The sequence below is a fragment of the Gallinula chloropus genome (assembly GCF_964237585.1).
Source record: "Gallinula chloropus genome assembly, chromosome: 4".
In the NCBI taxonomy this organism is placed as follows: domain Eukaryota; kingdom Metazoa; phylum Chordata; class Aves; order Gruiformes; family Rallidae; genus Gallinula; species Gallinula chloropus.
Genome location: NC_140088.1, coordinates 25,419,501 through 25,444,457, shown reverse-complemented (window position 1 = coordinate 25,444,457; position 24,957 = coordinate 25,419,501). Strand labels below are relative to the sequence as shown.

The 24,957-nt window shown below is 35.6% G+C and overlaps 1 protein-coding gene across 2 annotated transcripts in view; it reads right to left on the bottom strand.

Annotated features, from left to right (window-relative positions):
- Positions 1-24,957, bottom strand: part of PLEKHA7 (pleckstrin homology domain containing A7) — a gene marked incomplete at both ends in the record, with an annotated part of 148,262 nt that overhangs the window by 4,563 nt on the left and 118,742 nt on the right. For both annotated transcript variants that reach the window (XM_084263713.1, XM_084263712.1), the window contains 14 exons: positions 314-456; positions 1,209-1,342; positions 3,857-4,009; positions 7,098-7,298; positions 7,698-7,777; positions 8,591-8,708; positions 8,987-9,175; positions 9,604-9,842; positions 10,896-11,004; positions 14,262-14,363; positions 15,775-15,924; positions 17,231-17,311; positions 17,476-17,544; positions 23,330-23,383. In XM_084263713.1, coding sequence (XP_084119839.1) covers positions 314-456; positions 1,209-1,342; positions 3,857-4,009; positions 7,098-7,298; positions 7,698-7,777; positions 8,591-8,708; positions 8,987-9,175; positions 9,604-9,842; positions 10,896-11,004; positions 14,262-14,363; positions 15,775-15,924; positions 17,231-17,311; positions 17,476-17,544; positions 23,330-23,383 — 1,822 coding nt within the window. The remainder of the gene's footprint in view (positions 1-313; positions 457-1,208; positions 1,343-3,856; positions 4,010-7,097; positions 7,299-7,697; positions 7,778-8,590; positions 8,709-8,986; positions 9,176-9,603; positions 9,843-10,895; positions 11,005-14,261; positions 14,364-15,774; positions 15,925-17,230; positions 17,312-17,475; positions 17,545-23,329; positions 23,384-24,957) is intronic.

Here is a 24,957-nt window from a genome sequence, read left to right as displayed (position 1 = left end):
ATACCTCGTTTAATATAATCAGAGGGAATTCAACGAAAACGTTAAATTGTTTTGTACTTTTAGTAAGGGCAAGTTTCCAAGCTGTGACCTTACTGACCATACTACTTTTTCCCCTTCACCTGCCCATCAGAGGCCAAATATTCATTCAACATGGATCTTAAGTCTCTCCAAGTTTTCTCTCTATACACAGTATTCACTCTTTTGAATATGAATGACTATGCCTCTCTCTCATGCCAGGAGTTCAGCAACAAGCCTACACAACTTTAGAAGCTGGTAAGAAATAGCTGTTATTTTGTAAATAACTAAGTATTACCTGCCACCTCCTTGCTCCTCTGAGAGGCTTCAGAAGCCAAAGCGTATGATATGGTAATGATGCGCTCCTGCTCTTGCAGCTGTGAATCTAAATCAACCGAGTTGTGTTTGTCCTGGGCAATGGTAGGCTGTAGATTGTGCATACTAGTGGGAAAGTGCAAAACAACATTAACATTTACAGACATAAAGACAAATCCACCATCTGGATGAGAACAAGCTTGAATTAATACAGCAGCTTTCAGACCTCATCTACCAAGCTCTGTTTTATCCAAGTTCTTTAAAGCAGCGTTAGGTATTGTATGTAAATGCACACAAAGACAAACGATGTAATTTCTGTACAGTCTGAAGTACATCCAGAAGTCCTTTGTGGTAAATAAGCTGTTTACACAAAAGGACTACCAAAACCATAATTTATTTGAAGTTGCTAATAAAATTTCTTGTTAGTGCCTGGAGGAAAAGGTATAAAACCACGGTGGCCCTCAGGCACAGCCTCTTTAATTGTCTTCCAAAGAGACAGTGGATACATGGAGTAATCAAATTCTTGAAACAATGTTTCAGCTTGCTCTACATGAGCTGTAAGTAGCCAAGAAAGTTTCTTCTGCTGATGACTCATATCATTTGGCCAGATAGGTGCCCTTCCTCCCTCCTCACTCTCATCTACAAGTGGTTTGGTAAGGACTCACTACCATTTTAGGATGCTCTGAACAAAAAGAGAGGCATATACAAAATTTGTCTCTTCTATTCTCTTTTGAAAAGGAGCTTTAAGTATACTACATAAATTATGTGTGCCTTTTCTAAAAGCCACAAGTTACACTTAGATAATTTGACAGGAATTAGATTGTTGTACGAAGTTAGCTCCCAATATTTAACACCATAATATTTTTTTAAAGCCTGACCTTGATTTTGTAAGAATATTTTTTATCTTTTCTGCTTTTCGCTGCCTTGCTGCCAGTTCTTCTGTAGAAAGAGGCTCTTCTGGCTCCAGTTCAACATAGCGTTCTGGAATTGCAACTTTCTCTGGTTTTGACAACTGTGTAAAGAAAGCAAGCATCCAGTTTTTAACAACAAAGACTTTAAAAAATTGAATGAAATTCTCCTCAATGACAGAACACAATCAAAAGAAAAAAGCATGGGTTTTCACAGTCAGTACATGTACCTGATGCTAAACCCTCCCTCTGGATATGAGCTGACGCCCTTTTAAAAGTTTCTTTTCCCTCTGATTCATTTTACTTCAGAAGATAGATCGAACAAATATTAAAGGGGATTACAAAAGAAATCAGAATCGACAGGGAACCTTTCTTCATTCAGCTCATGCACAGACACTGCCTAAAGCTGGTACAGTAGAAAGACGCAACCACTACAAGACTCACTGGACAACCTGAGACTTTAATGTTGTGATATTCGTGTCATGTCAGCAAGGACTTCCTACAACTGAAAGGCAAAATATAAAGGAATCTAGGATGGCACTCAGGGACATGTTTTAGTGGTGGTTTTGGCAGTGGTAGGTTTATGGTTGGACTTGATCTTAAAAGTACTTTCCAACCTAAATGATTCTGTGATTCAGTATCATTATTTTGAGACTGCATTATTTTGAGACAGTGGCATAAAAAAAAAAAGTAGAAAAACTGAAGAAAACCAGCAGTTTACAGTCATCTTAGGAAATTCTTAGACTATAAAATCTGAAATCCTAGGTGTTCAAAAGTTGTCTAGGGAACTGACCAGAAATACACTAACATTTTGCAACTGTAACATGTTGCATACACATAATTCTGTAGATTGAAAATTTTAATATGATTGCACAAAAGCTACCAATAAGTTTGTTAGAATCGGTTTCATAGTCTGCATTAGACTTCTAAATCATCCAATGAAGATTCAGTTTACGAATGGATTTTGGAAACCAATGCATGTTATACAGAGCTGACTGGAAAGCTCAAACAGAGGTTGTGTTAAAGGGGAACTATTTTTTCTTCTCTTTGGATATTTGTTAAAACACTCACGAGTTTTCAGAATTCAAAGTTTTAAATAATAGAACCCACAATGTTTCACCACTGACCTTAATCCACACTAATTCAATGGCATGCACAAAGTGGCCTGACATAATCTTGAACAATTAGACTCAGTAACTCACAGGCAATCATAGATGTAATAGAGTCACTGGCACTCAAAACCACATTAAAATCACCACCTTGAATGTTTATACTCCCTTTTCAGTAAACCCAAGGCCGACACTTCCTGAAAAAACCTAATTTTCCACTGTATTTCCTTACCTTCAAATCCAACTCCTCTCTGGAGCTCTGTAGCTATACAACTTTTTTGTTTCTTTTATATATCTACCTCCATGCTAACAAAACTAGGCCATTTTCCCAATAACAAACTCAGTTATTATGTGAACAACAAGTTTATTTGCCTTAAAGACTCGACTGAGTACATTTCCTTATGAGGTACTAAAGTATCTGCCAGAGGAAGAGGATGGAAGAAGTGTAAAAGGACATCTGGGTAACCTGGGGAAGCAATTTTACATTCAGAGCCTCAGCCCTGCTTCAGTTAGTCTGAAGGAGGACAGAAATGCCTATAAGCAAAAATGTTTCCTATCCCAGGCTGAAGGTACTAATTTGGAGGTCTGAAGTGATTCATGTAGCCCTGGAGATCTTCTGGAAAAGATTTTCATAGTAGAGTGCAACAAGGAAAGACAATATAACCAAAGTACATTTTTCTATTTCTGAAGTTTACAGGACCACTGGTTTTTCTGTAGACACATACAAAGATTTTCAATTAAATTTTCTTTCAGTTAGAGATCCAACAGATAATGGCTCACAGATTCAACCTCTTACAAATCTTTCTCTATATAAAATGATACACTGTCAAGAGCCTCGAGAAGAGTAGAGCTGCTTACTAGTCTAATTAACATTAATAATTTTACCAGCTTTCCATCTATCATGGCATTTTACACACTGTAGTACCTACTGAATATTTCCACTTGCTATATTCTTTCTTTTCCACCAGATGGCTCAATCGCATTTCAAACAAATACTTCACTGAGTTACTTGGGCTTAAAAAACCACCACGAACTCTAGTGCCCAGAACACCAATCAAGTCACTTGACAAGCTGATAGGAAGATGCTTTCTGTTCTGATCAGAATAAAGCAGCGCTCTTCTCTACTATATTTTGCCAGTCAAAATTAAGAGTAAGGTAGCTCTGGGTGTCTAACTTCAAATTAATTCCTGTTTCTTATTTTTAAATACTCTCAATGTCATCTTCTCATCTTTTTTCCCTAGGTATGTAACATTATCTAACCTCATCACATCCCCTGTAAAGCCTGAGATGCAAATTCCAAACAGTAGAGCCAACTTTTCCATTTGTTCTCTGCATCCAAACACAGTATGAACACGAACCAGGCCGTAAGTTTTCAATACTCAAAACCACTCCTTTTAGTTCAAAATTCCAGCTAACGTCTGAAAGAAATGATGAGAATTCACTACCTAAAACTTAGAAATGTTAATATGTTGGGGCACAGAATAGGAGGTAAAAAGTTCTAAGTGTTACCTCTCTGCTGATATCTAAATCATAGTCTTGAGGTTCCAGGTCTGTCTCTGTCACTGCTACTGGCTGAACTTTCAACCATTCGTTTTCATCCTTGTCGTCTCCACGAATTGCCCTCTCAAGTAACTGCAAATCAAACTCTTGCTCTCGTTTCCACTGGTAATAGATACAAAACAATTAAGAGCATTCAACCATACCGCCAAGTTCACCGTTTAGCAATGCACGTTACAGCTGCTGCAAACGCTCTAATGCTGAAAGAATCCACAGAGCCAACTCCTTAACTGACAAGAAAGAGAAAGTGCAACTGCATTTCTTGGAACACATGGTTGGGAGATTTGATCTCGATGCTGCATGGATTTTGAAGCACTGTTTAATTTTAAAGGAAACATTCAGCAGTATTAAATTCTAACAAATGTATTAATCCCGAGTTCACATGTAACATGGAACTAGCTAGACACAAACATCTTTGGAAGCACAGATGTCAATACAAGTCAGTCTATGGACTGACAAGACTAGTCCTAGGCTTTCTGACCAGGTAGTTCTGTATGATTTTGAATCATTACACAAAAAGGGTATTTATACTGCTGGTTCAAAACTGAAGCTTGAAAATTTTATGTTATCGTACTAGGATAATACCTAACAATTAAAGCTGATACTATTTTATGTACTAGCATTAACTTGTCTTGAATTCAAAAATAATAATTTAATAACTTCTAAGCATTTCTGACTTTACTAAAAGCAGTATCTAGCTACCTGCAAAGCTAAAAAAGAAACTTTCACATTCTGGCTTTTCAAGGTAAATATTTAGCAATAATAAACTCAGAATGTATTTGAATTAAGCAGCATAATTTAAGAGTTCCCAAATCATTGTGTAGCAGCTCCTTCACAACTACACACAACACAGCTGCATATAAGATCATGCTGAAGAACACTACTTTTTGTTCAAAAAAATAAGTTCAGTTGCAGCATCATTCCATCCAAAAGAACTCAGCAGCTTTACCATACAGAGTTGAAACATGATACTACAAGCAGTGGGAAAGAGAAGGGACAAAAGAAAAACAGAATTACGTCCTAATGCACCTGAGGGTATCAATAGGAGAACGTGCCATTCTATGTTTCTTAAAAATATCTCTAGTATTTCTGTTACAAACTTTTGGCTTGTTTTTGGTTGGAGTCTGAACTCCATGTGAAGTCTTGAGGCTACATTATGTTACCTTCATTAATAAATTAATTGAAACCTATTCATGCACAAGCTCTCGGTATTCACTCAGAGGATATGAATCTTCCATGTATATTTAAAAAGTTAAATAGCTAAAAGGGAATTAAATCTCAAAATGAAAATATTTCTTTACAGAATTCAAAAGAGAAAAAATGTTTTCTCATCTGAGTACTCCAAACTTACTCTTCTACTCATATTCGAACCAGGCCTGATTGACATAGTATTTTAAATACACAGTAGTGTTTTCAAGTTGTTATATATAGGTAAGAAAAACATCAAACCATTATTATGAAGCAGTATTTTTATTGGCTTTGATGTTGCGACTTTTACATTAAAAAGGCATGTTATATAACAAATGAAGTCATGTACTGTGATCAATACCTAAAATGTCATACTACACTGGAGAATGGACCGATTCAAAATTAGAGTTACATGTACAAGGTATGTTTAAAGCGAGTATTACATACTGAGCAGCATTTCCAATTACACATTAAACTGTTCGCCATTTTGGCTGCTAAATAATTGTAATGCTGTAAGTAATTGTGCTATCAAACATGCTTTTTGCATATCAAAGCCCTCTAAGTACAAGAGATGACCTCTACAAAACATTGCTAGGGCTGAAAGATTCTATTTTTAGTCTTTACAGCAAGAAAAAGACCAAGATGGCATCCAAATTTATAGATAAAGTGTTTGCCACAAATGTTAATCAGGAGTGTTATGAAAATGTTTAAATTCAACTTGTGTATGTTATGAGTCAGGAAACAATAAGAAGCTCAGATTTAGTTTTTCTAATTGAAAGATGAAAGTAACAGTGATATTACAGTTCTAATGTTCCCAAATATTATGCACTATCTTTAAGAAATTTGTGATTGCAAAACAGAAGACTAAACAGATGAATGTCTCCAAGTAGTGCACTCGTATTTACTGGGAAAGTAAATACAAATAACTGGCTGTAAATTAGTGCTACTGAACAGTGGGAATGAAAGGCTGAATATTATAGGGGTTTTTTTTAATGCTAGCAATTGACACACATGTACTAAATGCAATTAAGCCTGGTAAAAATTGAGTAGTCCAGTTAGAAGTTTTAAAATAACTACAAAATTCTGCAAATTAAAACCAAGCAAACAAAAAAGAGAGGCATTAGGTATGATGAGTGACAAATCTAAAAGCAAGAGATCTTGTGCAATGAATTAGGTAAAACAAGGTGATCATTCTAAAGCTCTAGTGGACCAAATAAAAAAATAAATTAAAAGACCATAGCGTAAGTGCAATTACAGTACAATCTTGGTGTAGCACCAAGTGAGCAACTGAGTAACTTCACCAATTAGAATTGCTTCGGTTAGTATCCAAAATGAATCATTACATACTTATCATCTGTACAGCATTTAATCTCAGGACGCAACAAAAATCCTTTTCTGCAGCAGCTTAAACTTGAGCCTTATTAGAATATTCTACATTTTGAACTTTAAAGAAGAATTTGCATCAATTAAAACACATTAGCTCTTACCCAAACTTCTCACCAGCACAATTAGGTTTTAAAACTGATTATGCATTTATCATCTCTAAAAAAGCTCCAATCCCCACCTCAATCTGTTACTACCATGACTATCTTGCAGCCTAATTTATCAATTAAAAAGAATAAATCTCAAGGGGAATAAGAACATTCTAAAAGGCCCAATCCATTGTGAAGCAGCTTTAAAACTGTACAAGCTTCTTACACTTTCTAAATACAATTCCAATCAAAGCCAATCATGTCTTTGAAATCACTCCAATACTCACATCTCCACTCAGCACACTGACCTCTGAGCAACTTACCTGCTGAACCTGCTAGATTCTACATCCTGTAAATACTAGTAAAAAAGAGATCGTCTGTTACTCACTCTCTCTGAACTCATCTTATACTGTATAACACTAATTTAATTAGACTAGAAGCTTCACACACACTCAAGTGAAAGTGCTTGCTAGGAAAAAAAATAAATCCAAAGATATTTTTAGTTTAGTCCTTTTAAGGCATATCTAACATACTGAGCCTATGTCTGCAGAAATGGGCCTGATGAAAGACCGAGATGAAACAGACTGCCTCTCTCCTTGGCTAAGAGTTCTCTTGCGCTCACGAACTAATGCCTTCTGATGTCGCTTCATTCTTTCGAGTTGTTCCTCCGCACTCATCTTGCCTCTTTGGTGGTCCCCAGAGTATAAACGTTCCAAGGCACTCTTTGGTCTCTCCTGTAGAAATCACAAGGCACACAAAACACATGTTGTAATTAATAGTTTATAAGCAGCACACAAACAAACAATTTCATCTTACAATATTACTAAATTAACCTAGAATATGTTCTATTATTCTTGCATTATTCTTCATATTTCAACTTTCTATTTTCTATTAGAATTGCTGATTTTTGCTTTTACATCTTGTTTATAAATCTATTTCAAATGCAATGAAGTAGTCTGTCTGCTTCTTAAGATTCATTGAAGAAAGTGAAAAAACAGAGATTTTTGTTAGATAGGTGTTGGGTCTTCTCCCATGCTACTAAAATCCCACCTCCTGTTATGCAAAATATATTCTGGGCTTAACCATTTTGAATGGTTCAAACAACTGATTTTGGATGTTCTTTGAAAAATTACCTTGGACCTATCCCTTCGAAGTGTTGCATATGTCGAAATGGTAGATGATTGGTGCAATCTGGAAGTTGATCCAGATAAACCTTTATAAGGAAAAACAGAATGCTTTAAAACTGACAGCCACAACAAGAAGAAGTGTTAAATATTTTTTAAATTATCATGTTTTTTCTATGATATTCTGGATACTATTTTGGCTCAGTTCAGAAGATCAGGAGAGGCATGAGATTTCATTTCAGCCAAAACTAATGTGTTTCAAGTCATTATTGATCAAAATTCAGAAAGATCTACAATAATTTAGAAGCTTACATTAAATGAGGTATGGGGTGAACTCAGCTGTACAACAGATAAGCTGTACAAGTAATCACACACATGAATAAAATCAAACCTTAACATCCACAGAATGCGAAGGAAAAAAGAGAACGACTAAGAAATTAATTGCTCTTCCTCTCTAACCCCATTTGTGAAACAGTTTCAGGACTGTAGCACAGTGGGGATAGAGTGTCAAGCCACACAGCATCTGGGGACATTACATTTATATTCCTATTCTTTAATGATTTCATTTCAATGTCAATGTACATGTTTTTAAATAATAAGACTCTGTAAAAGTATCACACAAAAATTATGAGGAAAAAGGACTAACTCTACAAGACATTCTAACAGCTAATTTCATGACTTGTGATGTTTGTTTTTAAGCAGTATATATTGTTGCCTTGTAAAAGGTGGGTTTTCTGTAACAGCAACATTAAAATACACAAAGTCTCTAGACTTTCACAGCACTGTATAGTTCATCTAAAAATCACAATCTGATGATAAAGACCATCTCAAAAAAATCCTAAGAGAGCAAAACGTCTATACAGATAGCACTGTTAAAAATCATCGACAAATTCCTGCCTTACCACGGGTAGGTAGTGTCTGGTATCCACTGTTAGAGCTTATTAAACCACTGGAAGGTTGGCTGAGGTCACCACTTATCATTGCTAGTTCTGGTTCACTCACATATGAGCGCAGTTCCATCTATATGGAAATATACTGATCAGTTCAAATGAAGTCACAGACAGAAAATCATAATAATCTTAAAACTAGTCCTAAAGCTTTGTTTCTGGATTAGTAAATCTCTCTGCCATGATTATATGGCATAGATATCTCCCGAACATTACTACCTCTCTGCCATTAGCAGGCTCTCTCCTTATTACAGGACCTGGAGGTCTTGTAAAATATTTTACAGACAGACTCTTTCTATTCTAGATTCACATAGCTTTAGAGTGCAGGTGTACAGGCGTATGAATGCTCACCCTGTAATCTCCATTTACACACTGTCCGAGTTCTCTGTCTCGCTTTCTTTCATCTGACTGACGTTTCAGGCCACGCACTGATGTGTGTCTAATGACAGTGGCTTCTCTTGGGAGAGGTGGAACAGCTGGTGGCTGATCATCAGGACTGTACAACTGAGGGAGAGGAGGTCTGGGCGGTGCTTCATCTTCCTGGTAACAGGAAAGTACAAGTATCCAGCAAACAGTCTGAAAACACACTACCATAAACTGACTGAAAGCTCATTATATTATATGAGTTACCCGTGACTTCTTTAACATGCCCTCCTCTGTCCACACCTGGATCTTGAGGCCTTAAAATCAAACAAGACCCAAGAAAGGAAACAACCAACCACAGAGCATTATCAAGGAAGGCTCTGCAGTGCTATGTTTTAAAACAATATATGGCTACCATACATAAAACTCCAGGTTACACACCTATATTCCCTTAAGTGCTACTACTCAGCTTCAATACAAACACCTGAAGTGTCTCCCTGTTATGCCTCCATACTGTGTGCACTTTGGAACAACAAAACTTCCACTGTTTCTGTCAGAAGTACATGGAAACACTGGTGAATGAACTTCAGAAGAGCAGTACTTACAACCTTTGGCTTTAGCTTAATTGGTGACTGAAGTGCGGGCTCGACTTTTTTCAGTGGCTGTGCTTGGTGCTGTGTTCTGGCCTGGAAATAAGGCTGTGGATACAGCCTGACTTCCAGAGGGGATTTAACCGGACTAGGTGGAGGGCTTTGCAGAACTGGAGGTTTGCTCTCCACAGTTGCAAGGGAAGCTGGTAAGGAAGGCACTGAAGACTGAGAAAATGAAGGCACTATTTTTCTCTCTAGGGGAGAAATATGTAAATCTGTTAGGTGTTGTTTCTTATCAATAATGCTCATAAGAATAACAATTAATGTCCTTCAACTTCATAAACCAGCCCTAATACTCTGCACACTGTTTTGAACAGAAATAGGGGTGGGTTTGGACACTAAAATGTTTGACTGTTCCAGTGAGAAGAAAATATTTTTTTTTATGAGGATCAAGCAAGCCTTTAAGGCCACAAATAAAAACACACACTTTACTATCATCCAGTAAACATCCCTGGAGAGGGGAGTAGGAGGGAAGGAAGGAAGAGCCATACAGAATCAGTTCATAGGCTGTATCTGGCCCCATGCCAGAGACTCCTTAAGATGCCTATAGATAAACAAGGCTAAACACTCATAGCCATACATTAACAAACATCTCACCATCTCAGAACTATTTTATCTCTGTATGTAAAAAGTAAGCAAAGACAATTTAAAGTGAATTTTCAGGAGGCATTAACAATCTCTTGCAATCCCAATGCCTTAGGTCTTTTCTTTGAAACATAATAAAGCAATTGAAATGCAGACCACACACACTTTCCCTTTCTCTTTTCTATAGCTGATGTTGCTGCTCTGTCCCCCCTAAACACCTGCCTGAGAGAGAGGGGAAAGGCAACTGCAGCAAGGGCAGTTGGGCAGCATCCAAGGGGAGGGGGGAAAAAGAAAGAAAAGCAGAGAAAAATAGAGTGTTGTTCCTGGACAGAATGCAGAACAGATACTATGCTGATGAATCTGGCATGTGACAAACTGTCTGCAACTTGCAAAACCTACATCATTATTATTATTATTGTTCCCTTTATTACAGTTTATTACATTTTAGGGCCATCAGTGTGTGAAAATAAGCACGAAGAAAACTTTTTGCCACCTCAACCAAAGAAATGCCAGATTAATGTGCTCAAAAAGAATTTCTGATGCAACCATTAGCAGAATTAACTGGATTTTCTGGAGTAGAACAAACTTCTAGACCATTTGCACTAATCCAGGGATTCAACTACATTTATATATTTTTTATGTTTTAATTCTGTTCTCCTTACCTGGATTCTTGATAGAGTCTACTATGGTTTTGTAGTTAGTTTTATTTGCACTTAAGCCAGCTATTACATCTTCAATTCTCCACAAGTCTTTTTGTATTTGTGTTTTCTCCTGAGTTTGAAGCAAAAGAAATAAAAAATAATCTCATTTTTACTTTATTATAAGCTTACCCTTCTTTTGATACCAAAACCAAACTATTGTTTCAGAACTTACCTGAAAAATTAGGAGTCTAGAAATTAGTTAAATGATGATTTTAAGACTTAAAAATACCCCAACCAACACAAAACAACAATAACTTATCCATTAAATTTATTAGAGCATTTCCTGAGTGTTCCTAACTCAGAAGGAACAAGGAATTTAGTTTCTGTTATATTTGGGTTGTTAGGCCTAAAGAACATGATGCATTATAGGTTGAAACAATATATTGCTGCAGTTCCAGGATTTGGTCTTATCTCATATCCTGTCTGCTTTACAGAGTCTTTGTAGGAGGAAAGAAAGGGAAGCTTTGTCCACAGTCTGGTCTCTGCCTTTGCATCTTGCAGCCAGAGGCCTTGGCTGCAGAAGCCACCACTTCCACAAGATGCTCAATACAATCATCATAAATGTCTGTTCTAATCTACTTAAAGGCTGGTAATTCTGCCTGCAAAAATTTGCATTAAGAATAAACTCTGTACAACCCAAGAGGAAAACAGTATTATTAAAGAAGGCAGAGAGCAGTGAAACACTTTAGTTAAGAATCCTTTCTGAACTGCTCAAGAACTCTAGAAATTCATCACTTGCCATGAGCTGCAAAATAACAGCTAATTAATCCTATAAACCCGAAAGAGAAAAACTTTAGTAAAAGCTCTTACACTTCACAGAGCTAAGGAAGGCATATTAATTGCTTTCAGCTTTCTGTCTTCGATCAGAAAATATGTTCAGCCAGGTTACAGATCAGCAAACAGGGTGCCAAGAACACAAACATTTAAATGATGGAGAACGTATTTGCCTGTAGTAAACTCATATGATAGATGGGACATATCTTGAAAGATCATCAGGACACAAACTATAAATTTGCACTTTCCATTTCATTTTTCTAAGATTAATCATATTACAAGGAACCAAATGATGGATTTACCATAATCAAGCCTCAGAACTTGTTAATGCCCTCCCCCAGCGTTCAAAAAAACCCTGCTTCTGAAACCACTCAGAACATTTTCAAGCAGTCATGTACAAAACTCAGGAGATCTTTTAATATTATTTCTACCCATTGCTTAAATATTGATGTGTCTAGAGAGAGTTTTAGATCCAAAATGGACTAGGTCTAAAAGATAAACAGATGAATTTATTTTTAAATTATAAAAGCAAGATTGCTGTTCACAAAGGGGTGCAAATATACTTTACGGGAAAGCATGACAAGGTAACTTGGAAAGAGAAATCAATTTCTTTTAACTACCTTCACAGAAAAATATAATTTAGAATGATTTACAAAACCAGAGGAGAAACACTTAGCAACTAAGAAGTTATCAGTGACCAAATACAACATCTCAGTTCATTTCAACAAACCCAGATTCTCCCAATCCTTAAGCAAAAGACAATGAAGCCACCCTCTTAAAAGTAGGATATACTTTGACCAAGCTGCTTGAACTACTTAGGTTTTTAACCACTTAATTAATGCTATATAGAAACAACATTAGCTATTTCCTGCAGCAACTCCAGCCCCCAAATTTATTGAACTTTGAATAATATTCCATGAAGACTGCATTATTTTTTTTTAAATACAGCGTGTATCAATGTAGTGCTACTGGAATTGTTTATTAAACAACTAACTTTGAGTGTTCACACCCTTAGGCAGGGATCAAAAAACCCCCAAACTCTATCATGGGTACTTCAAGCAAGACTTCTTTGAAGGAATAGAGTTTTAAAAACATTCACTACTTTCTAAAAACCAATCAGCTCCCTTTAGTATCTCTAAAATAGGCATACAGAAACTTTTTTTAAATCTTAGCCTAAAACAAACCTATCTATGCATACATTTATATATAAGTATACACACAGAAAATACCTAACGTGCCTATGTTTGTGTGTGCATCTGTATTTTTCTATAATTATGCGCATGTGATATGAGACGATAATAAAATAGAATTAAGATTTTATTGTGCAAACAGCATTCTCTTTTATATACATTCCTAAATGACAGTACACATCCAGTGTTTTAAGCACACTCAATACACAACTGGAAATAGTTTACTAAAAAGGTGTTAAAAAGTATTTTAACAAAGTGTTTAAACCTTTAATTACCCTTTGTTAAACACAGTAATTTTATACAGGGGACTGTTTTACTCTAAAATACCCCTGGGTTTTTTTGGGAGGGATGAGTTCTACAGCTTAGCTCATTCTACACAATATCCTGGCTCTAGAAACTGAATCACTCCCCCACCCCTAAAAATTTCAAGTAAATTAAAATTGACTTCAATGTTTGATGCAATCTAAAAAAGTTTTACAACTCTTGCTTTGACACAAACCATACATCCATTAACAGTGAAAATAAATAAGACTTCAATTCACATCCGATCAGATACTTGTTGCAAATAAATAAATTTTAAAATTTAACTACCGAGCACTTTTGGTCCTGGATTACTGGAAAAGTAGGTTAAGATTTGAGCAAAATGTATACATTAGCTTTGCTACTTATGTTTTGTCTTCTAAATAAAACTGCTCTGCTTAAAACCAGGAAAAATCATCTGGACTGCATTCCTTGCTCTAAGAATAAAAATTATCAGTTGCAAGCAAGTATGTAGAAATAATCTGGTATGCCACCTTCACTTTAGAAAACAGATTAACTTGGCTTCAAACTCAGTTTTCAAAACTGAATAACTGATTTAAAACCAAGATGCCTTTTAATTACTGATAGCTGTTACACACTTACTCCACTTCACAAAACAACCTGCGGAGATAAATCTTCCATAAAGAGAAGAATATGACAAAGAACAAGTAATGACAACAATAATCTAGTGACTGATGTTCTTAAAAATGCGTTGTTCTATGCAGCAGCCAAAAATGTCAGATCAAAGAAATGGAAGACTAAGACGTCCTGCACAGTCTTATAAATTAAGTACGTTATCAGTGTCAAGATGTCAGCATGTAATAAAGACATAATAAAATAATGAGAAATTTGCATAGACAACTTATGAGACACTATTACACATGCCACAAGATAGCTAGTTAAGGCACAGCTATCTAGTTACAACACCTGAACTTTGCAAACTAAGTAACACGACAGCTGAATACAGTGCAAAAATTGTGAAGAACTTCACTTATGAGATGATAGCTTTCAAGTTCAGGTAAAATCACGTCATAAGTAAACAAGTATCTGGAAATGGACTCACCTGAGATACCAACGAACTGTTCATCTGTTCCTGTAAGGCTTTTTTCAGCTGGTTCACATCCTTTTCTAATTTCAGATATTCATTCCAGGCATTTTCCATTTCCTATTAACAGAGGGAATACTCTACTGAAACTTTACTAACTTACAAGTCATTCTATCCATTCTCTAATTGAGCACCAAAGTGTTTGTAAGATGGTGTGTTCTACTATAAAAAGAAGGAAAAAAAAATCCGTCTTGCTTAGAGTTGATGGTAAACTTCACAATGCTTTATAGCCTGCAGGATCAAGTCAAGAATCCCGACTTAAAAAACTCTAGCCAGCTTCGTGACACATAAAACCTTTTCTTAAGTATAAAACTGGTATTTAATAGAATCTGAACTATGACTAAAATATGAAGGAATCAAGTGTACTCCAGTTCCATTTCCTTTTACCTTACTCCTCTGTTTAAAACAAGTTGGCAATTAAAATCCAAAGTCACCTAAACCAGAACTCATGTTTTGAAACACAAAGCAGGTCCTACACAGTGTGTTGTAATGGCAGTAGGAGCAAATAAAACAAGCAGACACCTGGAATACAAAGCTATCCAATCACCCTTATTTAGATTATTTCCAGCATTCATGGCACTGCAGTCTGCCTTTTGACCAAGAAAAATCAAGTGTCTGGGGCATTTTTTAATGTAAGGAATGAAGAAGTAGGGATTTTCTCTGTAGCCTACAAAAGCTATCACTTAGAGTTGAGGGAATCATAAGAAATTCTGGAGGTCTGTGAAACAGTGAGTGGCATGGAGAGAATGGGTAACAAATGACCATGCCCCACTCTTTTTTGTACAAGAACAAAGGTTTATCACATGAAACACATATAAGTCAGCTAAAAACCAATAAAAGAAAGTGTCTGTCCATGCAGTGGGAAAAGATCCATGCAATGCCCTGCCAAAGGATGTTTTGCATGCAAAAGGTTCACAGAATTTAATAGGTGACAGTACAGGGTCTTGCAAACGAAATCTGTTGAGAATTACTAAATAGACAAAAAAAATACTAGCCTCAGGAATTCTGTGAGCAGAAAAAACTTAGAAGATGGATTGTTACGCCAAAAGATCCTACCCAACTCTCCTTTTCCCTAAGTACGCCCACTGTTGATGAGAGAACCCTGGTCTAGAAGCCTTGGACTGGACCAGTACCACCATTCTTACAATTACTTGCTATTTATGCCCCTGATTAAATATTTAATGCTGTCTGTGGAAGTTATAAATTTTCTACAGACAGAAAACACTGCATATATACATTTAAGTAATACTGGCATTTTAACAATCAGATCTTACTATAGGAGAAGTTGTTTGTGCAGTTCCAGAAACTTATGAACAGCTGTGTCCTAGATTCATTAAGAGGTAGGATTAATATAGTGAGTACACAACATGCAGGTTTAACATAATCTCTTCCATGGTCAATTCTCAAAACAACATTTATTAATAAAAAAGCAACATCAAATTGCATTTGAAATTCAACCAACTCCACATACCGTTGAAACTTTGGATATTTCAGCCCTAATATGTATCAGATCCTCTTGCAAAAGTCTCTGCTGGTAGGAAATTTTTTCAGCATGTTGCGGTTGGTCTTTGTACTGTTCCATCTGCCTGTGTAAAACCTCTAAAACAGACTCCAGCTGATCCTAACAAAAAAGAAGATGCCAGTAAGCTTACAACATTTACATGGAATTTTTACAGGTTGACCTGCAGGAAAAAAAGTAGTCTTTCACAGCCTTAGTCTTTTCTCTAAGCCACTGGAGGTTAGGATTGGCATCCTATTAAGGAGACTAAGATGTACACAAAAAAGTGCAAGAGCCTGAATTAACTATTATAACCAAAACTGTCTGATATTTGCCATTAAATCTTTCCATTAAGTAACCAAAACTGTGGAAAACACAAAGTAGTAAGAGGGGAATTTTTCTAATTACAGTTTGTATAAAACTGTAATTTACAGTTTGAGAAAAATTCCCTTAGGCAGCATAGAACCGTGAAGTCGCTACCACAGCACAATGTTTGTTTTAGAAGAGGTTCTCATTCACTGCTCTACTTATTAGTTCATATTAGCTATATGAGGAATTAAAATAAGTGTCTAAAACACTAAGTAAGTCTGATTTATTACACCAGGAGTAAACAACACTGAATTGTTTTTGCAAAGCAGCTCTTCTAAAGGACAGTACTAGACAGTACTTTAATTTTCTAATAGATTGTTTTCTGAATCACCTCAATTTATTGACAGCTATCACATAGTGGCAGCGAAGCAGATAAAGATATATACAGGCAAGGGAAGATAAGGAATGGAAAACCATTTTGTTATTGTTTCCTATTGGAACTCTGACTTGAGTGGGTACAGAGGAAAGGAGGTGGGTTCCGACTATGAACTTGTCACAGAAGATATTTCAGCAACCCTCAGAATTAAGTTCATAGCACTATATATATAAACCAGCATAGGTTTCCAAAATTACTAAGGACTTGAATTTCTCTCCCTTCCCTCACTCCCTTAAAAAATAAAGAAAAAATTTTAAAAAGGCCCCACAAAAAACCCCAACAAACCACAGCACAACTTACAGTGAGAGATCAAAATGGGAGTAGCTATTTGTGTGAACAATGTTTCAGCAGGTGGGAAGAACTGAAACATGGCTCTGCCTCACACCATATATATAAATATATGTATCAAGTCACCAAAAAAAAGTGTACATACCTCAATTTGTAATAAATGCCAGAAAAGTAAACGTATGTGGTTTTAAAACATTAATTTTCAAAAGCGTGTTTTCTAAAGGTGGGTACTCAATCCTAACATCAAAACCAATTTTTATTTATTAAGTTTATATACATGTCCAAGGAAAACTACTACAATGCAAGCAACATCCAGTAATTTGATTTTTTGTTTGGAATTCTGTATTTTGATTGAGGAAAGCAGCTATTTTATGAAACCCTTTTTCATTTATGTACCTTATTTTCCTTAAGGGCTCTTATTTTGTCCTCCAAGTCCTGCAGAATTCTGTCCTGCTCACAGAAAACACTTAGCTTGACCTAAAAATGAAAACGAATACATAATATTATATTTTAAATGCTAAACAAAATAATTGCCCATTAGCAGTATTTTACCCCAAAGAGCACATTAACATGAATATGCAACAGGACAAGATAAATAGCCAAAGCAATGGAAGAGGTCTGAAGTTGTATTTGATACTTACATCAATATCACTTTCTGCAATCTTGACAGGTTTTGTACTTCGTTCTTTTAATGAGTCACGCCCTGTCACCTAAGAGGAACAGGTTTTAAAGATCTGAGAAATTTGTTGCAGACCAAAACTTAATTATGCTTCAACAATGGAAAGAAAAAAAAAATCTTAAAGAGTTCTTGGTTATTAACAAACTTTTTAAAACATGTTACCATAAAGGATTTCTAGTTCTATTGGTCTATTTAATAACTCTTACAGTAGCTTATGATTCTGTACAAAACAGCATAATCCCATTTGTCTACCGTTACAAAGGTCCTGTTCCTGCAAAACCTAATCGTTTTAGCAGTTTCCCTTCAATAGCTTTCTTGAAGCCAAAGAACTTGAATAGTTTCTTTAAATGCACCCTTGCAAGAACAGCAGCTTTAACAACTAAAATACAAGGTTTTGGCAACAATTTCATTCTACAAAGGACAATCTCATCCATAGTATTAAGTATTATTAAAATGAGACTGCTATAAAACTGCTGTAGTGGAATTAAACGTAAGAATCTATTTGATGTACTGCTAATATTGCAAACCTCTCATTCCGTAAGTCACTCGTTTCATAGTTGATTTCTGGTGAGATTATCTTCTCACATAACTCAATTTTTAAATCAGTACAGAAACTATACTATATTATACCTCCAACCTTCACAACAATCTTCAAATCTTAAAATGAAGGTGTGCCTATCTCTGTAGAAAAGTGTCTATATGGGACCCCTTCTATGACCAAGCAAGGTTAAGAAAACAGCAATATAATACAGCTCATTAATTGTACAGGTTTTAAAAGCCTTAAAATCTAATGACTTACTACTATTAGATTGCAATATTTCTGAAGATTCATTAAAGCAAATACTCTTATCAAAGAAACACATGGGTTTTAGAATTATAATGCTCATATATAGCATATTTCTATATGCTAGCTTTTTTTAAAAATCTGATGGTTGAACTCGATCTTAGAACCTTTTCCAACCTTAGCAGTTCTATGATAGTAATTAAATGTTGCTGTATGTGTAGATAAATCTTTGATACAATCTCAGTTTCTCATTTAACATGTTACATGAAGTTAGTTATCTACAAATAGCATATTCAAATAAAAAAGTGGGTTTAAAACAGAAGAGCTCTGTAATAATTTACATTCACTCTCCTCTCCAATGGAAGACTCCATTCAAGGACTTACCACATGTTTTCATGGGGTGAAATGTTAACTTTCCCCACCACCAAAATTAAAACTATTTACTGCCTCTCAAAACTTCCAATTTTCAGATATTTTCAACAACAATGTATTTTATAGAAGAAAAAAAATCTTTCTTTTAAAAAATATTAATGAAATTATTTAAATGCTAAATCCTATGCATGATAGTAACAAAAATTTAAATATAAGCATAAATATAAGCATGTCAAAGTAATACTTTTGTGTATTTAATTATCTGCAAGCTAAGAGAATACAAAAGCCTGTTTCAAAGCAATGGAATGAACATAAACAGTCTACAGGTTTTGGGGATGTTGTAAATTACATACTCAGAACTATCAAGAATTTGTTAACTATCAAGCACCAAACAAGAAAACATAATGAATATTCAGCATGCTTTCACATTTTCAAAATTACACATAGGAGGCACTACTTGACACAATCATTTTCAAAATATGATAAAAATAAAATCAAACACTGAGGTCAGCCATAATTTTGCATACAGACTCCAAAAGGGGGAGGAAACAAAAAAAACGGAAGGAAAAAAAAAAATCTTACAGAAAGCTTTACTGTGTACCATAAGACACCTGTAAAAGCCAGAATACGTAAATATGTAAACATTGACTGCTATTTTAAAAAGCAATGGAATGAGCACATTTCAGATGCAAGCAGTCTTACATGTATACTGGATAGTAACCCTTGTGCTGAGTTCTTTAGCACTTTGTATATCATGTTGATCAGAGGTCCATTATTTTCTATCTGTTTCAAACAAAAGTTTAGTAATAGCTTGTTACAGATGTAAAAATTAAAACCCCCAAGCATTACAACTCAAAACTCCATGAACAGTTATCTCACGCTCTTACGTCACACCAATCCTTGAGATATATAGTCTATATAATTTATCATTATGGAAGCTATGACTGGCCATCTACCTACCTTGTTATATTGTGGGTAGATTGTTCATCCAACCATAAGACTTTTTTACTTTTGCAAAACACACACACAAGCACACAACAGGATTTGCTCAGACTTGCCCAATTGCATTTTCAAGTGCACATGGAATTACTGCAAGATATTTTCTGGCACGTAATCCACAGCAGCATTAGCTTCAAGAGTTCTATATTGATATTTTGAGCTACCTAGTTAAAACCTCAGTGAAAAAAGTTATTTTGATCACACATTTCCTCCCATAACAAATACCTGCCACGCATTATTTCCTTTGCTATCTGACAAAAACTTGCAGTATCAACCTCTTTCAACTGCGGCAGAACCTGAACAGCTTCAGATACCATAGTATAACTGCACAAGAATGAAGCAGGACCACTGAGAGCGCCCCAAGATTTGCTTCAACTTATTATACAATTTATTATTAGTTTCACAAACTTTCATAAACTTCCTCATCCGTATTTTGTGTAACTTGCTTGAGATTTTTAAACTACTCTGAAGTGAGTGTGCCCATCCATGCCTCCCTCCTTGAACTTGACTTTGCAGTCATGAAAAAGGAAGCTTCATTCACCACTTGACTGTCACCTTATCTGCAAAGTCATCTTTGAAGTTGTTCTTTCTTTTGCTCTCCCCTTCGGCTTTTCTAATACAGGATCTATGCACTTTAGGGATTAAACAAACCCCAACTGTGGAAATCTGTTTGCAGAACAGGCAAGCTATAGTGTGCGGATAGACCATTTCTTTCATACTCCACAGACACCTGGTTCATGACTGAAAGAAACAATAGCAACCCAATGAAATATTTTTTGGGGGTGAGGGGGGTGGGGAGTTTATAATCTAAGGGCAATATTATTAAAGGAAACCTCTACAACACATGGTATTTGGCAAGTTCAAAATTATCAATAGTGGTTTCTCATCGTGTGAGCAAACAGCTGTTAGACTTTTTTTATGTAAGATCTATCCTGCAAGCAGGAGAAAAGTACTGAAATGGGTTCTCTCTAGAACATTTCATTAAATTTATAATTATGACAATACACTATGATGTTTAAAAATATCATCATCTCAGCATTAACATCAAGATTTATTTCTTAGATTATATTTTTAAACTATTAAATAATAAAAAATATGCTAGTATAAAAAGAGCAAGAGGGAGGACAAAACATGCAAGTAATGACAAATTACTAAATGCTGTGTAACCAGATACTGTAATCAGTTTCAGTACTGTCATACATTATGCAATTAATTGCTTAATCACCATTCCAGGTTGAAAAGTTATTTTTCAAAACCTCTGGGAAGACAGATCTTAAAAAATAATGGATTTAGTGAAAAGAAGAAAACTTAACTCTCATTCTAAAATCTTCAGTCTTATTTGAAATTATTTAACCAGAGTGGATCTAACTCAAAGCCCAATGGAGAGAGACTTGGATTAAACAGCTTTCAATTTATGCCTTCAGCATCATAAATTAAAGGTAGCATATACATTAACTATGAATTTGCCATATTCCACCATTATCAAATCAATACATAATTTGCTTAGCTTCATCCAGCACTCTATTCTTTTTTCCTCATATTGCAGAACAAAGCATCTCTTCAGTAATTTATATTTACTGGCAAAACACAAATTAAACAAAGAGATTTTCTCAAGTTTCATATGGGGAAGGTGATTCTGCCCCTCTATGCCATTCTGGCGAGACCCCACCTGGAGCATTGTGTTCAGCTCTGGGGTCCCCAATATAAGAAAGACATAGACCTGTTGGAGCAGGTCCAGAGGAAGGCCACAAAAATGATCTGACCTCTCCTATGAGCACAGGCTGCAAGTTTGGCTTGTTCAGCCTGGAGAAGAGAAGGCTCTGGGGACACTTCATTGTGGCCTATCAATACTTTAAGGGGGCTTATGAGAAAGACAGAGACAGACTTTTTAGCAGGACCTGTATCAATAGGACAAGTGGTAATGGTGTCAAACTGAAAGACAGTAGATTCAGACTAGATATAAGGCAGAAACGTTTTACAATAAGGATGGTGAAACACTGGAACAGGGTACCCAGAGAGGCAGCAGATGCCCCATCCCTGGAAACCTCCGACGGGGCTGGATGGCGCTCCGAGCAACATGTTCTAGTTGAAGATGGCTCTTACCCATTGCAGGGAATGGGGGTTAAGCTAGGTGATTTTTAAAGGTCCCTTCCAACTCAAACAATTCTATGATTCCATGACTAAGTTTCTTTTCATAGAAAGACCAGGCAGGAGCCCCTCATACATTTCTATCTCTGTTTGTATTTTTAAGGTGCTATGTAGGCTGCAGGAAGGCACAAGGGACGGTCCTGAGACACCAAACAACTCTTCATGTCCTGGACTGCAACAAATCAGTCCAGATGGAATCCACTAAAAAGTTAAAAACCTATCCCAAACCCAGAACATTTTCAGAGGCTTAAAATTTGGCCACTTTTAACTGTGAAAATTGTTTTTTACAAATTTCTCAAATGGAAGGACCTTTTAAACTGAAATTTGCAAAACATTCAGCCAACAGCTTGGCATTTAGTTACATACAGGCCAAGTCACCAACAAACCAAGAAAAAGGCCTAAAACTAAACGTGTCCAATCGATTTTAAATTAATGTATCAACCATAGCAGTTTACATATTTGATAATCTATATTGTATATATTGCATATATTGTGTGACACATATAATAAATGTATGAGGATATGCATTTGTAACACTACTGATACTTTCCATTGATATATTTGGCTATTCATTCAGCCATTAGAACAGCAGATAAAAATAGAAATATGCACACCAATAGGTCAAATCAGTTTGTTAGTTGCACATATGCAAAGCCCCATGGCATCAGTGAGAAGTATGTACATGCAAACAATGAGAGTAACAAGGTGTCAAACTTCACTCCAATTTGATTTTCAGAAACACTGTATGATTTCTACACGGTGAGACATCCTACACGCCACACAACATGGGAGATGGCTTTGCTAAGCAAAAACAATTACACATTTCAGTGGCTTTTTTCCTTTAAAAACCTGCTATTAGTAAGTCTAGTTTGCTTTCAAATTGCTGGCCGGGGTACCAGATACAGAAGTAATGTTACACAGATGTTCTGATGCCCAAGATTATTTTTTTTAATTTTTTTTTTCCTAAGGAAATAGCAGGTACCTTCGGGAAGATTTTTTCTATGGATGGATGGATGGATGAATGGGCACATTTGAAATCTCTTAGCTGTACTAATATGAAAACCATGACAGTTGCTAATTAATCACCACTTTTTAATGAGAAAGCAAGATAGTATAAACAAGTCATATTATTAAATAAAAGATTTGAAATCAAGAAGATTTAAAGGCAAAACGCGGCACTAAGAGAACACTTCATTTTAACTTAAGAGGAGGTGACCTCACATTGGTTGTAATGCTACAGCAGAGAGAATTTTTTAATCAGTTTTTTATCTGATGTCACATGATACCACTGATACCATTCATCTGGAGTACCAATAACACTATTATTCCTACAGACTGAAGCAACTACATTTTCAGTTTGCTCTTTAATATTAATCTGAGCAGAACACTGATAGCAAAAGACAAAAGTCCCCATCTCTGAACAGAAGGAGATTTGAAAGCCTGTAGATATAAAGTAGACACACAAAAGACAATTGAGAAAAAAAAAGAGAAGTAGACTCCTATAAAATCTTACCTTTAGATCCAAATACTCCAAATCCTTTTTCAACTGAATGTAAGTGTCATCCGCCTTCAGGTTAAGTACATAGGAAAAAGAAGTAAAAATGCAATGTATTTCAAAGTTTGAAACAATTTCAAAATACTTGGATTGGTTGTATATAAGAAAATGGATGAAAGAATAAACAAAATAACAGAGTAGGAGCTACATAAAAAGACACATTTGCTCTACCAGCATACTGCTATTGACAACTGAAAAATGGGCAAAATATTTCCCAAGAATATTACTACCTCATGCCCACCCTCCAAACATACAGATTTTAGTTTTCCACCTCTGAGACATGTCACTACCCAAACCAACAGATTTTCAAAAGTTATTCCTTAAGACTGATTCATACTGACTGTGCTTTCACTGATAATGTTAGAGCTGTCCTCCAGCACAGTATGTCCTTTTCAGAGGAAAGAGACTTCTACCTAACTGAACATCAGATGTAACTATAAGCCATTATGTAACAAATTATTAAAAAATACATCTGAAATGTGATCAAAGTATTAAGATTTGAATTCCTTTATTCAGGAAAAATACAAAATACATTTTGTGAATAAAATACTGAAAAAGATCTTAAGTATGATTAAATAATCCATTTTGCTTTTTATCTAATAGCAATTAACTTGATTCTTATTTTTCATTGGCTCACCTGTAACTGCATCAGCCTAATTTTGAAGTCACATTCATCTACCAACATCTTCACTATAGTCACTTCAAGAAAAGCATGCACACAAGTCATAACAAAGTTACTTCTCTTTTCCAAAGAGACGGTTGCAATAGTTAACAAAATAAAGCTTAACTGTTGGAAATGTGCTTTGCAAAATGCTCCAAAAATTCCTAGAACTTTTACTGCTGTTTTGACAGGATTTTGCATCCTGGGTACTAAACTTCAGAATAAAATAAAACTATACCTTTTCTCAAGTTTTGAGCCAATGAGAATGTGTAGTTAAAAGAAAAATCCTAGATGTGTTCACTTAAAAGCTGATCAGACAAGAGTTGTAAGTCTGGCTGAAGATTACTAGAAATCTGCCCATTTTTTGGGAAATCCCTGTTAATATCACCCATCTTAGTGCAATTGTTCTGTAGGTGAGGTAAGTCAGGAAATGAAACTTTTCAAACTCCAGGAAATTCCTCTGGTTTGAGGCCAATATAAAGCCTTCAACAATTCCAAGAGGAGTTACCACACCTTATTCCTAGAAGGCTCAATTTTTGAGGCTCTAATATGATCCAAAGAGCAATAAGTACATTTGCATTTGATCTCATGTTTACAAGTTTCATACACCAGTGCAATCAAGAGCACTGTTGATCCAAGATTCCTGTGAGCTTTTATGAACTAACGTTCACCTGCAGAACCGACACAGTTACAAGCTCATATGAACGTACAATCTGGCTGATGCATTTCAATTTGCAGGTGATGCAGCACGTGGCACAGGGAGCCAATCCCATCATGAAAGCAGCACAAGGAAATGGTTTTGCATTAGAATGAACTCATATTTTAACCCACATTTCTGAAGATGAAGCATTTTCAGAAATAGTATAAAAAGGAATTATACGTAACACTGAAGCATATACACTGGCACCCTGTAACTTAAAAAGCT